This window comes from Choloepus didactylus, chromosome 16, assembly GCF_015220235.1.
Source record: "Choloepus didactylus isolate mChoDid1 chromosome 16, mChoDid1.pri, whole genome shotgun sequence".
Taxonomy (NCBI): Eukaryota; Metazoa; Chordata; class Mammalia; order Pilosa; family Megalonychidae; genus Choloepus; species Choloepus didactylus.
In genome coordinates, this window is record NC_051322.1 from 17,065,737 (window position 1) to 17,082,062 (window position 16,326).

Below are 16,326 nucleotides of genomic sequence, written 5' to 3' on the forward strand. Positions count from 1 at the left end.
TCACAAAATTTTACAAGCTGCTGTGGAAGGCAACAGTCACCAACAATATTATGGTCTAATTTCCACTATAAATAGAGTTAAATTACAGATAAAGTAAACCGGTGACTCGTCTTGGAACAAGCCCTCTCTGCTTTGCCTCAAAGGATTACTTGGCACATCCTCCTACAAACAAGCCCTGGGTCCATCTGCTGATGTCTTACCTGATCTTCAATGTACAACTTGAAAACCACCCAAACTCTGTAGCATATTTCAAGGGAAAACACAGTCTCACTTAGGACAGTTCAGTGAGAATATTCATTTTAAATGACATTGATGATACTCTTTGCTGTTCCATTTATAGGCAGACCTGGGACAAAGATAGCCAATACAGAGAGGGGAAACAAGTGTTATCTTGACATAGTAGTCAAGTTTTGGGAGGGCAGGTGGAAGACCAGTTAAAATACAGTAACAGGTATGGAGGGAAGGAGAAGTCTGAGATGAAAGTTCCTTGGGGGTGGCTTTAATTGCCATTGACATTCCATATCCTTCTTAAAGCAGCAGACTACGGACTGCCATAAGCCTTGTTTAATTTAGGTATTTCTCAAACACTGAGTGTCTGGAATGTATCAAACACCCAGTACACAGACTGTATAAAGGCATAAACTTTATCCTGAAAGATTCCCAGTTTAGTGAGGAAACAAACAAGTAAGTGAATAATTACAAACTAGTGGGGACAGGTGATAGGACAGAGCAATGTGGGGGTAGAATTGGGAGCAGCAAGCCTGAGGAGGGGCCAAAACTCCAAAGGGGATCGGGAATGGGAAGGGTAAGCCTTCCTGGTGGTGATGGGAAGGGAAAGAGCTAAATTCTCTCCTTCCAGGGGGACAAGTCAAAAATAATGACAAAAACTGAAAATCCAGAGGTAGAAACATATGCATGATATTTGGAGAGTTGGAAGTAAATGCTCAATTGACCAGTTTAAAAGAGGTTAAAGGAATGGGCTCTGGGAAGAGGGGAAATGGAAAAAAAGCGAAGGGTGGGGGAGGTCTGATGCTTTCCCTGACAAACTATACAAAACATGGCTATAACTGATAAAACCAGAAACTAAAACAAAAAAGGAAGAAAATTCACTGAAACCTTACCTTGAAAGCTGCATAATTATCCATCATATGGAAAAGGCCATATTGTTAAACAATATCCTGTTGTCTCTATTTTTTCCTAAAATAAATAAGGCTATGTCCCATAGCTTTGTACATGGGTCTTGGGCTGCATCTTGGATCATCTCCTTAGAGTAAATTCTTATTCTGGGGCAGGGGGCAGTGGACGCTTGTGGGTTCATCCTGCTCTTTCACTGGAACCCAGGGCTCCTTTTAATCAGTCCTTACAAAATGCCCTAGAAGACAAATACTTTCAATAAACCATAATAAATTTAAATAGTTTAATTATTTCCTTATTTTAATTGGTTAAATCATGTATGTCAATTAATTCATTTAATTTTATGCATACTTTTTAAAATTAGCCCACCCCAATTGCAGACCCCAAGGGAAGAGGGAAAGGAAAGCAAGCCGAGAGTGTGACCAGCAGGTCCAGTTCTGTCAGCTGCTTCCAGGCCTGGGACAAAGCGGCCACACGTTTCCTGGGACCAGCCTGTGGTGGGCGGGAAGAGATCCACAGCGGAGGACAGCAGCCTTCCTGGGAGCTGACAGGGACTTGCGGGATTGTGGGAATTGCATGGAGAGGGGCAGAGCATTTCCAGCTGCCCGGCCCAGCAAACAGGAGCTTGGCACCAAAGTTAGGGGAGACCTCATATTCCATTGCTACAAGTTCCATAAATGTAGCTGCCGGGCAGGGGTGAATGTTAGAAAGCCTTGGGACGTAATAGCAAACCACTTTCCCAAGACCACCTTGTACAGCTGTACACTCCACCAACATTACAAATAAACCATTAACCTCTGGGCTGTCGGGAGCCTAATTAAGATTTGAAGGCCCTTTTCTAAGAGGATTTTGGACAAACTGTAAGGTGATAATTCATGAATTGCCAATTGTGAAACACAGCTAATGTCATACCCCTACTGCTTTGGTTCTTGTTTTGGGAGTTTCCCACACCCTGTGTTGTCCAGTTCAGCAACCACCAGCCACACATGGCTACTGAGCACTGGAATGAGGCTAGTCCAAACTGAGACGTACCCCGAACGGAAAATACACGTCCAATTTCATCTCATTAATTTATTACATTGATTACATGCTGAAATGATAATATTTGGGATATATTGGGCCAAATAAAAAATAATATTAAAATGAATTTCACCTGGTTTTGGTTTTCTTTTCACTTTTTAATGTGGCCACCAAAAAATTTAGAATTACATATGTGGCTTGCTGTATGTCTCTATTGGATAGCACTGTTCCCTAGAGAACTGATCATTTCTGATTGCAACCCTGAGAGCTGTAGGCCAAGATTTGCTTCATAGCTGCTTTCCTAATCTGGGCCTATACTTTTTCCTGCCTCGAGGCTACTTCCTCTGACAATTTTTCAAGGGAGCTAGAACAAAATATTACCTGCTTACTTTTGAATCCCTTTGTAACTGCTGTTTAGAAAACTATAGTTTCCATAGATCGCCAGTAGAGGGACTTCTTACCACACATAGGACTGAAAAACTACAAAACAAATTATGCTGTTCAGAATATAAATTCTTTATATCCAGCTCCTGATTATTTTCTTGAAAGAATAATTAAAAATTAATTCATATTAAGTGGGAAATTTTCTTTAAAATTTGCAGATTGACCTGATATTGGGGAACTGTACCAATAGCCAAAAAATAATAAAAAGAAGTAATATTTGAACTCCTCTTTTGAAGTTTTTTTCCAAAAGCCCTTTGAAATACAATTTTAAAAATAGTTTGAATACCCCCTTTGGACCTCTAGAAACTAAAGAGTAAAACTCCAATGTTTCCTGATGCAATTATTTTATTTATAAAGGAGCTTAATCCTGTCATTTGTATAAAATATTTACAACAAAAGGGTGACTTGGTAATCAATAATTAATGTCTTGCCATAATTAATGCTCTTAATGGCAGTTACTCTTCTGAAGATAATTATCTCCCGGTTCTGCTTCTGCTTGGAACCTTCTAGCAATATTTGGATTAAAAATTCATTTAATTTGTTACTGCCATTACTCAGAGTTCTGGCTTGCAGTTTTTCTTAAACTGACTTTGTCAAACTTAAGCAAAGGAGAAGTAATTAATTGCAAGGATATTAGGATGATCATAGAACTGATGGAAAGGACGGAGAATCAAATTCAAGAATCAAGCAGGAACTGAAGGAGCCTGAGCAGCTGTCTGGCCAGAACCCACTCACTCATGAGCCTTTGGCCACAGCCACAGACAGGACCGCCTGCTCAGACACTCACGCCACTGCAGGGTTCTGAAGTCCAACCTCACTGTCCCTAAAGCTTTAGGCCACTAGCTCGGGATCCAAAAGTCCAAACAAGAGCTGCCAGGGTCAGAGCTGTGGTTGCTAGACTTTGCTTATCCACCAGAGAGATCTTCCCCCTCACCCTTCACCCCAGCTTCCACACTGAGAAGCAGGACCCCTGCCTCCCACCATGACTGGACAATTTTGGGGTCCCTTAGACCAGGAAGGGTGGAGCAGTAGGTTAAATAACTCCCACTCAAAGTTCAGGTCCATCCAGAACCTCCAAATGTGTCCTTATGTGGAAATAGGTCTTTGCAGATGCAATTAGTTAAGGTAAGATGGTCATACTGGATGAGGGTGGGCTCTAAACCCAAGGAGGGGTGTCCTTCTAAGAGAAGAGGACACCCAGAGACACACGGAGAAGGCGGCGATGTGAGGAGGGAGGCAGAGGTTGGAATGCTGTGTCCACAAGCCCAGGAACGACAAGGATTGGCGGAAAACACCAGAAGTCAGGAGAGAGGCACTGAACAGATTCTCCCTCAAAGCCTCCAAAAGGAAGCCACCCTGCTGACACTTAATTTCCGACTTCTAGTTCCTGTGCGAGGATTCATTTCTGTTGTTTTGATGCATCCGGTTTGTGGCCATTTGTTATGGCAGCCTAGGAAACTGACACAGGTGGTCTGGAAGCTGCCGGCTACCAAAAACCCCAAACACGATCTTCTGCTCTCTGTGCTAATACATTTGGTGAGATTTCTTTAAAAATATTTTTAAAACTATTTCAATCCACGATGGAAATATTTTAGACGTAGCAAAGAGCTAAGAAACCTATAAATCTAGTATTCATATAAATGTATAAATTAATTTGTGAATAAAATCTTATAGGAAATTGTTAAACTATACAGACCAATATGAGCTAAGGCTACCTCTCATATATAAATATTTACGTGGCAGGGAGGTACACCTGGCACCTCACGTTGATCAGGGACATGCTTCCTCCCGGATACTTCTTGTACCACATCTTGGGCTACATATTAACAACTTACATTAACTGTCCCTCTTTGGGTGGAGGACATTGGGCTAGAGGGGCACACGTTGTCCAGCCAAGCTCACATCGAGTATCTGACGCCCGCTTTTCTCTTCCGTGTTAGGCTGGGTGAATGTCCGCGGGAGAGGTGAGTTTCTACACCGATTAGGAATGAGTCTTGGTGGAACTTCTCCCGGGAGCCTCTGCCCGGCCCCGCCTCTCCCCGCGGGAGAACCCAGCCAAGGGGCCGCGAGAGCGCGCTCTCCTCGCCCCCAGCCCGGCCGAGCCGCGCTGCCGCTCCCCCTTCCGGCAGCACCAAACCCAGCTTGTCTGCAGAGGTGACCTGGCTGTAAACCCTGGGAGATCCGGGCTGTGCCTTCTGCCGGGAGCTGCCAGGGAAACCGCGGCGGCTGCGGACGCTACCCACTAAGGCTCCCGGTGCGCCCCCGCGACCAGCCCCAGGTGCAAGGACGGTGAGGGCGCGGCAGGTGCTCCGCAGTGCGATACATTAATTTCAGGCATTATAAGTAACGGTGTAAAGGGTTTCACCTTCTCATGATTGCTGGTGGTCAGACGGGCTGAAGGCGAGTGGCGGAGCTGGCAGAACCCCGCCTGCTGTTCTGTGCTTGCATGAAGGAAGGAGGACACACCCCATAGCATCCACGATGTGGCAAAAATGCAAAGACCCGGAGCGATGGCGACGCCGCGAGCCCGGAGGGTGTGAAACAAGAGAAGTCTAAAGCGAAGGGTTTTGAGGAAAATGCCAAGCTGAGAAGACGCCTTTAAAGTGCATTCTAGCCCTTCAAGTCAACTTGGGGCCGGCTGGAGCTGGCCTAACTGCCTGCGGAACTAAGTGAGAATTAAGTGTCAGAATTAACTGTAAAGGTCTGAGCGCGGGACATTTACCCAGGCAACATCCAATACCTTTGTAAACCCAACACCAGACTCCAATAGTAAGTTTTCCTAAAATGTCCTACCTGTCTGCACTACAAAAGATAACGTTATGCTGTGGCCGCCACGGCAATGACCTAGAAATTGTAGATTGCTACAAACTCTGTTTTATTTTCCCACAGGAATAACGCTAGACCTTGGCATCAAGTCGTTCACTGAGGTAAACATTAAAAACGCCACCGGTTACTGATTCATGGTCCATTATTTCAAATCTTGGCAGCAGCCTTGAAAAGCAGGACTTGTTAGTCTAGTTTTAAAGATAAGAAAACCAAGTTTCAGAGCAGTTAAGGGCTTGTGCCTGGATCTGGCTCCAAAGTCCCAAGTACCTTCTGTTATACCACAGTGCCTAGACAGTCTGGCGAGAAAGCTAAGATGCAACTCTAAGCATCCACAATCACTTCAAATAAAATAATTATGCTCCAAGGGATGAGTTTAAAAGATCAAATCTGGCCTGTCCTTTTCACAGACAGGCAAACTGAAGACAAGAGAAGCTGTCATTTCCTCAATATTGCAAAGCAAGTCAGTGGCAGAGTCTGGTACAGATTAGGTCACACGGCCTTCTACCCAAGCCCCTTGCTCCATGCCGGAGAAAAGTCCTGTAGCTGTTGAAGGAGGAGTCAGGATTAGAACCCAGGACTTTCAGGAGTTCACATGACAAAGTGCAAACACATAGAGAACACAACTTCTCCAGTGGCTCTTCAGAAATATATGGTGTTGCCTCTTAGGCTTTAATGTATTGGAATAGCTAGAAGTAAATACCTGAAACTACCAAACTCCAACCCAGCAGTCTGGACTCCTGAAGACAATTATATAATAATGTAGATTACAAGGGGTGACAGTGTGATTGTGAAGACCTTGTGGATCACACCCCCTTTATCTAGTGTATGGATGAGTAGAGGAATGGGGATAAAAACTAAAGGACAAATGGGGTGGGATGAGGGGATGATTTGGGTGTTCTTTTTTCACTTTTAGTTTTTATTCTTGTTCTGGTTCTTTCTGATGTAAGGAAAATGTTCAGAGATAGAGTGTGGTGATGAACACATAACTATGTTATCATACTGTGGACAGTGGATTGTATATCATGGATGATTGTATGCTGTGTGAATGTATTTCAATAAAACTGAATTTAATAAAAAAAAGAAAATTTGAAAAGTTAAAAAATATATATATATATATATATATATATATATGGTGTTGTAATATCCTTTAGTTAGACAATCAATGCACAATGCTGTCTTTTTCATTCGGGGAATTGAGAAGAAGCTTGAAGGGTCCTTCCACATAATAATAGTCGACTCAATTTAGATTTGTTGATGGACATATTGTCCACTTGGGTCAATTACTTGATACTTTACACTCCGGGGGCTTTGAAGTGAGCCAACTGCTCAATAAGTTAATGTCCCCATCTCCCTCTAAAGTATATATTCCCTTGACCTAAATCTACACCTTAGGGGCTCTTATCCCTTTCCTGGAGTTTCTCGTTTGTCTCTGGCATAATAAAACTACTCTGCTTTACGTATTCCTTGCCTTGATAGGGGTAGTTTACTTGCTCTTTTAGGAGGGAACTTGAACCTTTTGCTTCTACAAAATCCCACCACTGAAAAAATAGGCACCAAAACATCAATGGTGAAAGCTGAACATTTTGGTCTTTTCACTTCTTTAGTTAACATTTTCCTTCAGTGGCAACTGGTACAATAATATTTTGACAACCTGTGAATACCTAATCATAGCAGGTAGAAGGCACTTGGGATTAGCACTAGAATCTCCTGCTTTCTTGTATGATTTTTATAGGTCCAACTTCCCTCCATTACAAAATTATTTTCCAGATTGCTATTAGATGTCATTCACATGTTACTAAGTGGTTTTTCATGATGCTGTTTGGCTCAATGCTTCGTTGTGCTTGGTTAGGTAAGTTACAGAACTCTCCAAGAGTACAAGGGAAAAGAAGACGGAATTTTCTGATGAAAAAAATACACCCAATTTGCAACTTCACAATATTGTTGGCCAGGGGTTGCCCTTGAGAGTAGTTTGTTTGCACAGAATAACTTATTTTCCCAGGATGACCTGAAAATATAATTTGATAATGAGATCATTTGGCAACATTGAGCTTTAATACAGTGAAATTAAATAATTGAATTGACTGTGGATTTTATCCTGTTCTTACCCTTCCAAGGTGGAATTTGGCCAAGATTATGAATAAACATTTGAGCTTTCAAGACTTCCATTTTGTTAATTCTAATTTAAATAACATGAAGGGACAATTCTCCTCAGTAACAGAGTGTCTTTAAATGAACAAATCTAAATTCCATCATTGTATCTAAAGTTTCTTCTTAAGTCACAGTTCTGGCCCAACCTTTTCTAGGAACACTGCAGCCAACATTTCTTAGCACTTGTTTTAACTCATACATCGTATTGTCTCTATGATCCTTTTTTTAAAGGAGCCTCATGATTTTATTATGAAGGAAAAATTACATTTTTTAAAGTGAGAGGCATTCCTTTCACCAGCATGAATAATTACAGGCTGAGATAATCATAGTTGAATATTCCATTCGACATTTGGGGAGTAGAATAAGGAAGTTGCTGATACTTTTAAATTATTAATTTTTAAGTACTGCCTGTTTTATGGCTATTGGACCAGATGTTTAGTTGGATTTTTTTCTTTTTTTTATTGTAGTAAAATATATATAACTTGGATACAGAGTTTCTGTTTTGGGCGATGAAAGAATTTTCATAGTGTGTAGTGGTGAGGTTGGCACAGCATTGTAAATATAGATAGTGCCACTGAATTGTGCACTTGAAAACAGTTAGACTGGCAAATTGTATGCTATAGATATATTACCTAATTTAAAAACACAAAACTTAAATACACAAAACTTAAAATTTACCATTTTCACCATTTCTAAGTGTACAATTAAGTGACATTAAGTACATTCACAATATTGTGTAGCCATCACAAGAACTGCTTCCAGAATAGAACCATTCCCAAACAGAAACTCTGCATCCACTAAGCAATAACTCCCCATCCCCGTCTCCCCCAGCCCCTGGTAACCTCCAATCATCTCCTTTTCTGTCTTTAAGAATTTGCTGATTCTAGATACCTCATATAAGTGGAAAAATAAACATGTGCCCTTTGTACCTGGTTTATTTCACTTAACCTAATGTTTTCAAGGTTCACCCATGTTGTTGCAGGTATCAGAACGTCATTCCTTTTTATGGCTGAATAATATTCCAGTGTGTGGATAGACCACATTTTGTTATCCATTCATCTGTTGATGGACACATGGGTTGTTTCCACCTTTGGGCTATTGTGAAGATAGCAGCTGTGAACATTGGGGTGCAAGTGTCCATCTGAGTCCCTGTTTTCAATTCTTTTGGGTACATACCTAGGAGTAGAATTGCTGGATCATATGGTAATTCTATGTTTAACTTTTTGAGTAACCCCCAGATTGTTTTCCACAGTGGCTGCACCATTTTACCCATCATTCATTTTGACCCATGTGACCTGCTCTCTGTTTGTTTCCACTTTATTTTCCAACTATACCAAAAGTTCTCGGAAAGAAGGGGCCATGTTTGACTTCTCTTTGGGATTCATTTAAGTAACTAATTTGGTGCTACCTACATAATAGATGCTCAATTAGCACCAGTTGATTTAGTGAATGAAAAGTATTACTGATTCAAGCATAGGTGTTTCACCAATTCTATTGCCTCTTTTTAGAGTCCCAGGGTTTCTGTCTATTAACACATATAAATAAGAATTGCATTCCATATTCTTTGATTCCAACATCCAACACAATTACAAATAGAACAGTAACAGGGAGCATTAAATGGCTTATCTAGTCAAGATATTGACCTTAATGTATATTGAAATAGCAGCTTCTAATAAGACATTTTTAGGTTTGGCAATTTTTGTTTTTTTATCACACTATGGAAATGTTTCATCTTTAAATCTATATTTACTAAATATGGAAACTGATAAATCAAAAGGAAGAAAGTTACCAGCTGATTTTCAGTCATAACATTTTGATCAGGTTGATCTTTTTCTCAGGGATCCCCGGTCCTGCCCCACACCCCTCTCTAACTGAGCATTACTCTTACCTATTACTCAGAGATCTGCAGAGGGCTATTTATCAAATGTTTAGCTAATAATGAAAGCATAGGGCTTCTCTATGTACTCAACACAAAACCACAAGCAAATTTATATATATATATATTTTGTGACACAGTTTGATCATTTTAAAAATGCTTGCAGTAAAAAGGAGAGGCTAAGCCTATTTATAATTGTGCCTAAGAATCACTCCCAGAGAACCTCTTTTGTTTCTCAGATGTGGCCTCTCTCTCTAAGCCAAGTCAGCAGTAAACTCACTGCCCTCCCCCCATGTGGGACATGACTCCCATGGGTGTAAATTTCCCTACGTGGGACATGACTTCTGGGGAGGAACCTGGACCCAACATCATGGGATTGAGAAAGCCTTCTTGACCAAAAGTGGGAAGAGAAATGAAAAAAGTTTCAGTGGCTAAGGGATTTCAAATGAAGTTGAGAGTTCATTCTGAAGGTTATTCTTGCACATTATATAGATATCCCTTTTTAGTTTTAAGTGTGTCGATATAGATAGAAGGAAATACCTGAAACTGTTGAACTGCAACCCAGTAGCTTTGATTCTCGAAGACGATTGTATAACTATATAGCATACACAGTGTGACTGTGTGATTGTGAAAACCTTGTGGCTCTCACTCCTTGTATCCAGCATATGGACAGATGAATAAAAAATTGGGACAAATATTAAATGAATAATAGGGGAGCTGGAGAGGGGGGATGGGATGTCTTGGGTGTTCTTTTTTACCTGTATTTTTATTCTTATTGTTATTTTGGGGGAGAAATGAAAATGTTCAGAAATTGACTGTGGTGATGAATGCACAACTATATGATGGAAATGTGAACAACTGATTGCACACTGTGGTTGATTGTACGGTATGTGAATGTATCTCAAGAAAACTGAATAAAGAGTACTTGCAGTATCAAGAAATAATGTAAGTCCCTTCTCTTTGAAAAGGAAGAAAAGATCACAAATCAAAGTTTAAGGTCTCCACAAAGATTTGCTTGACATTGATGCAAATGAGCTGCTAAAAAAGGCAAAGAAAGCATTCTGCTATTTTCAGGGAAAAAAAAACTCTAGTAAAAAGACATCGTATTTGAGCCTCTGGAACAACATGTAATTGCTACTCTTATGATGCATTCATTTTATTTCTGCTTAATCATTGTCAAGTTGATTGATTTAGCAACTAAATCGGTCAGTGAAGAACTAAATTAGACTGTAATTCATGAGAAAATGTTCACTTAGATAACAAGATGCAAAATTCCTGTGCTAATGTAGACAGTTAACTGGATTAAGGCACTGTTGCTATTTGGAAGATTGTGTTCAGTGTTGGGGTCGTCCTGAGGTTAATTTTCCTAAATCTTCCCCAAATTTATCCACAGGAAGCCATTGGAGGTTGATTTTGGACTAAAACTGGTAGAAATCCACCCGGCACCCTCACCACAGACCTTTGTATTGATTTAGTGGCAGTCATCCTGGGGAATTTTGTCTGTTCAAAAGACAACTGAAATCCATTTCACTGTGGAAAGCAAGCTCTTTGTGGACTCCAAGATCATCAATGTATGAATCAATTTTACTCCTAAACTGTGTCTTCGTAATGGTATTTCCAAGTCTGGAGAAGTGGTTCCTCTTTCTGAGACCAAATGCTTCCCCTTCATATGATGGCTCCAGGCAGTGCTTTATCAGGAAGCCTTTCTTTATCAGCATGTCTTTAGTCACTCCATTTTATATCATCTATTTTTAGCTTAATGAATGCAATACTTATTTTTGTCCCACAATATATAAATTATACATATATACATATATATGAACATATATAGTACCAACAAAAAATTTTATTCTTGCTAGTGGATATAGTATTTAGAATTTTGAATATTACATACTTCTCTTATGTTAAGAACAGAATATTAATTTCTCCCCTCTCTTTTATAGATATGTTTCAAAAGATTACTGTGCAGTCACACCCTAAGGTCTCCAAAGAGTCGAGCCCTTGTACAATTCCCTCCCCTTAAGTGCAAGCAGAACCCACGACTTGCTTCAAAACAACAGAAGACAGCAGCAGTGAAGGGATTTTGCAGCTGTAATTAAGGTCCCTAATCAGTTTACTCTGATTTGGTGGGTCTGACCTAATCAGCCAAGCCCTTTAAAAGAAGATCTGAACCTTCCCTGAAGTTAGCAACATGAAGCAGCAGAAACTCTCATTTTGTGCTCTGAAGAAGCAAGCTGTCATGAATTCTACAGCCACCAGGAAAGGAATTCTGCCAACACCTGGAGGGAGCTTGGAAGCATAACCTTCCCAGGCTGAACCTCCAGATGAGAATGCAGCCCAGCCTACATTCTGATTTCAGTCTTGCGGGATCGTTAGCAGAGAACCCAGGAGAGCCATGCTGGACTCCTGGCCCATGGTGACAGAGATAAAGGAAGTGCATTGTTTTAAACCACTAAGTCTGTGTAATTTGTTCTATAGCAATGAAAAACTAATATAATCACATTCAAAATGACTATTTATGAAATACTATGGACATTCCCTTTAAAGTCAGGAGCAAGACAAGGATGCCTATTCTTGACATTTTTAACTTTATATGAGAAAGAGGCAAAGGAGTCATTGTTTGCAGGTATTTTCATTCTATGCCTAGAAACCCCAAGAGAATCTATTGACAGTCTATTAGAAACAACTATTAACCTGCCAAAATTAACTTCCAGATACTCATAGTTTCCTGCATACGTACAATAAATAGCTAGAAAACATAAGAGAAGAAAATACACTATTAATTATTGCAGCAGTAATAACATAAAATATGTATACATAAACCTAAAAGAAAAGTTCAGAAACTACATGCAGAAAAAACTCAACTAAGAAGCATACAAGACTTCCATAAATAAAGATATGTTCTTGAAACCTGAGGGAAATTCCATTTTGTAAAGATGTCCACTTGCCCTAAATTAATCTATCAATTCACTTACAAAATAAATTGGCTTTTTAGGCAGAACTTGACAAAATGGTACTAAAGTTCATACAGAAAAATACATGTAAGAAAATCTTAGCTATCCTGAAAGGTATTGATAGCTAACATTTCTTGAGTGTTAACTATGTTCTAAGCACACTTCTGTCACACGTTAGTCTCATTTAATTCTCCCAACTGCCCCCAAGAATAGGTGCTGTGATTCTCAGCATTTTGGAGACGCATAAATGGCAGCTTAGAGAGATTAATTGCATAATAAATGCTGAGTCAAGAGAACTGTGCTGGTTTGAATGCATTATGTCCCCCCAAATGCCATTATCTTTGATGTAATCTTGTGTGGGCAGATATATCACTGTTGATTAGATCGTAATTCCTTGTTTCCATGGAGATGCGCCCCACCCAACTGTGGGTGATGACTCTGATTGGATAGTTTCTGTGGAGGTATGGCCCCCGCCCATTCAGCATGGGCCTTGATTAGTTTACTGGAGCCCTGTATAAGCTCAGACAGAAGGAGCAAGCTTGCTACAGCCAAGAGGGACACTGAAGAAAGCACAAGAGCTGAGAGAGGAGCTGCAGATGAGAGACAGTTTGAAGACAGCCGTTGAAAGCAGACTTTTGCTCTGGAGAAGCTAAGAGAGGAAAAACGCCCCAAGAGCAACTGAGAGTGACATTTTGGAGAGAAGATGCAGCCTAGAGAGGAATGTCCTGGGAGAAAGTGATTTTGAAACCAGAACTTAGAGCAGATGCCAACTATGTGCCTTCCCAGCTAACAGAGGTTTTTCGGACACCATTGGCCATCCTCCAGTGAAAGTACCCGATTGTTGATGTGTTGTCTTGGACACTTTATGGCCTTAAGACTGTAACTGTATAACCAAATAATCCCCCTTTATAAAAGCCAATCCATTTCTGGTGTTTTGCAATCTGGCAGCATTAGCAAACTGGAACAAGAACCAAACATTCTAATGTCAGAGCCTAAGCTCTTAACTAGCACTGCATTCTGCTTGGAATGAATTCGGCAGTCCCGCAAGAGACTGACATGTATTACAAAGCTACTGGAGTAAAAACAATTTGTGCTGGCATAAGAATAGGTGGTGAAAAGGAATAATCAAAACATAACAAAAATTTCAGACAAATTCTCGTGGGGAATTGATATATAATAAAGGTAGCTTTTCAAATGACTGGGGAAAAGATGGACATCAAATAATATTGGGACAATTGACTAACCCATTTGGAATAAATAAAAATTAAATGATAATCTTGATTGTCATACCAAATAAGTTCCAAGAGGTCAAACAGAGTCAATGCAAAAATGAAATACCACTAGAAGAAGGCAACTGCATGTTGTTGCTGGTAGTTGGTCTTTCTAAATGTAACAAAAAAGAAAATGAAAAGTGATAAATGTGACAGTGTTGAAACTTAAATCTTGTATCCAAAAATAAAGTAATAAGCTGAAGAATAAAATGGGAAAATATTTGCAACTCTGTAACTGCAGAACTTCCTTAATATAAAAAAAACTCTAACAAATAAAAAGTTGAAAAGGTGAGCACCTCAACAGAAAACTGGACAAAGAACTTGGACAGAGAGTTCAATACAAAAATGGAAATACAATTTAAAAAAAAACAAACCTCTTAACTATGGAAAATCTCAATTGCACACAAAAGTAAAGGGATTGGTTCAGCGAATGCCCATATACTCATTCCCAGCTACAACAGTCATCTTCTGGCTACTCTTGTTTCATCTGTATTTCCCATACACATTCCCGACCCGACCACCTCCATACCGCATTATTATGAAGCAAATAATTTTATCTTTAAATGTATCAGAAAGTGTTTCTAAGATTACACAATGCTATTTTTCCAATTGCATTGACAAAGGTCAATTGATTGGAATAATAGAGCAAAGGGTCCAGATGTGGCCCTCTCTCTCTGGCTAAGCCAACTTGAAAGGTGAAATCACTGCCCTCCCCCCTACGTGGGATCAGACACCCAGGGAAGTGAATCTCCCTGGCAACGTGGAATATGACTCCCGGGGAGGAATGTAGACCCGGCATCGTGGGATGGAGAACATCTTCTTGACCAAAAGGGGGATGTGAAAGGAAATGAAATAAGCTTCAGTGGCAGAGAGATTCCAAAACAAGCCGAGAGATCACTCTGGTGGGCACTCTTACGCACACTTTAGACAACCTTTTTTAGGTTCTAAAGAATTGGGGTAGCTGGTGGTGGATACCTGAAACTATTAAACTACAACCCAGAACCCATGAATCTCGAAGACAGTTGTATAAAAATGTAGCTTATGAGGGGTGACAGTGGGATTGGGAATGCCATAAGGACCAAACTCCACTTTGTCTAGTTTATGGATCGATGTCTAGAAAAGTAGGGGAAGCAAACAAACAGACAAAGGTACCTAGTGTTCTTTTTTACTTCAATTGCTCTTTTTCACTCTAATTATTATTCTTGTTATTTTTGTGTGTGTGCTAATGAAGGTGTCAGGGATTGATTTAGTTGATGAATGTACAACTATGTAATGGTACTGTAAACAATCGAAAGTACAATTTGTTTTGTATGACTGCGTGGTATGTGAATATATCTCAATAAAATGATGATTAAAAAAAAAAAAAAAAGAAAGAAAAATAGGGGAAGGAAACAAACAAACAAACAGACAAAGGTACCCAGTGTTCTTTTTTACTTCAATTGCTCTTTTTCACTTTAATTATTATTCTTATTATTTTTGTGTGTGTGCTAATGAAGGTGTCAGGGATTGATTTAGGTGATGAATGTACAACTATGTAATGGTACTGTGAACAATCGAATGTACGATTTGTTTTGTATGACTGCATGGTATGTGAATATATCTCAATAAAATGAAGATAAAAAAAAAAGAAAGTGAAAAAAAAAAAAAAAAGAAGAAGTTGTCATTGTTTTACGTCACTATGTTTAGCGTGGTTTGTTACGCAGCAGTAGATAACTGATACACTCTGAAGTCAGTAGAAGCAGGCTGACTTCTAACACCATAGATGAGTTTTGCCTGGTTCGGCCCTGTATATAAATAGAATAATAAAAGATATAGACCTCAAAAAAAAAAAAAAAAAAAAAATAGAGCAAAGGGTCTTAAAACAGGAAAATAAAGGAGACAGCTCCTGCCAAATAATTCCCGAGACAGTAAAAATAGGGTTTGAGAAGGGATCAAATGTTTTCCACATTCCCTCAACAAGCATAACGGGGCAACACTATCTAAGCCATGACAGCTTGAACACTGAATATAGAACAAGAGGAAAGGAGGCATTTTTGGAGAAAACCATCCTGGAAAAGACAGGTTGAGTGGCATGGGATAAAGGTGTTTGGAACTAACTCTTTGCATGTGAATTATTCGTGTGCCAGGTCTTCATTGCCTGGGGATGATGGTATTAGCCTGCAAACTTCTTTTCTTCTGTACCAATTCTTTACATTATCTTTGCCCTTATGTAATCAAAATGATGACTGGCTCATTCAAGGCCCACACCCTCTATTATGTGTCTGATTGACGTCGAAGGGTGGTTCCCAAACCTACCTATCAGTACGTGAACACTCTGTGGCTTCGTGTGAATAAAACAAATAGTAGTCAGTGAGAAAGGGATGGGCCTCCAGGATAACTGTGCACATTCAGCTAGGTATGCTGCCTGAGATAGGCCAACAAGTTTCCCACCTGAGAACTTCCTCTGAGTCACTTCTTTCACATGATCAGCCCTGTCAGCACTTTGCTTCCTTAGAGTTATGTTCCGGGATTAGGGAGGGAACTGGTGACTGGGCAAGCAGAGACCTGGCTTCTGAGTAGACATGAGTGGCTGGGCAGGACAACCTATGAGGTCCTAAATATTAGGCTTTTCCTACAAAAAGATGCAAATGGGATGGATTCAGTCCTGGATGGG

General features: G+C 40.0%; 1 protein-coding gene across 2 annotated transcripts in view; it reads right to left on the minus strand.

Moving 5' to 3' along the window:
• SERPINB5 (serpin family B member 5) overlaps positions 1-16,326 on the minus strand; it is a 102,407-nt gene that overhangs the window by 82,133 nt on the left and 3,948 nt on the right. The window contains exon 1 of one of the 2 annotated variants that reach the window (XM_037805709.1): positions 4,434-5,182. The exons of the other annotated variant lie outside the window; for it this stretch is intronic. Coding sequence (XP_037661637.1) covers positions 4,434-4,435 — 2 coding nt within the window. The 5' untranslated portion in view covers positions 4,436-5,182. Of the gene's footprint in view, positions 1-4,433; positions 5,183-16,326 lie in introns of those variants that run through there. 2 annotated transcript variants of the gene reach the window in all.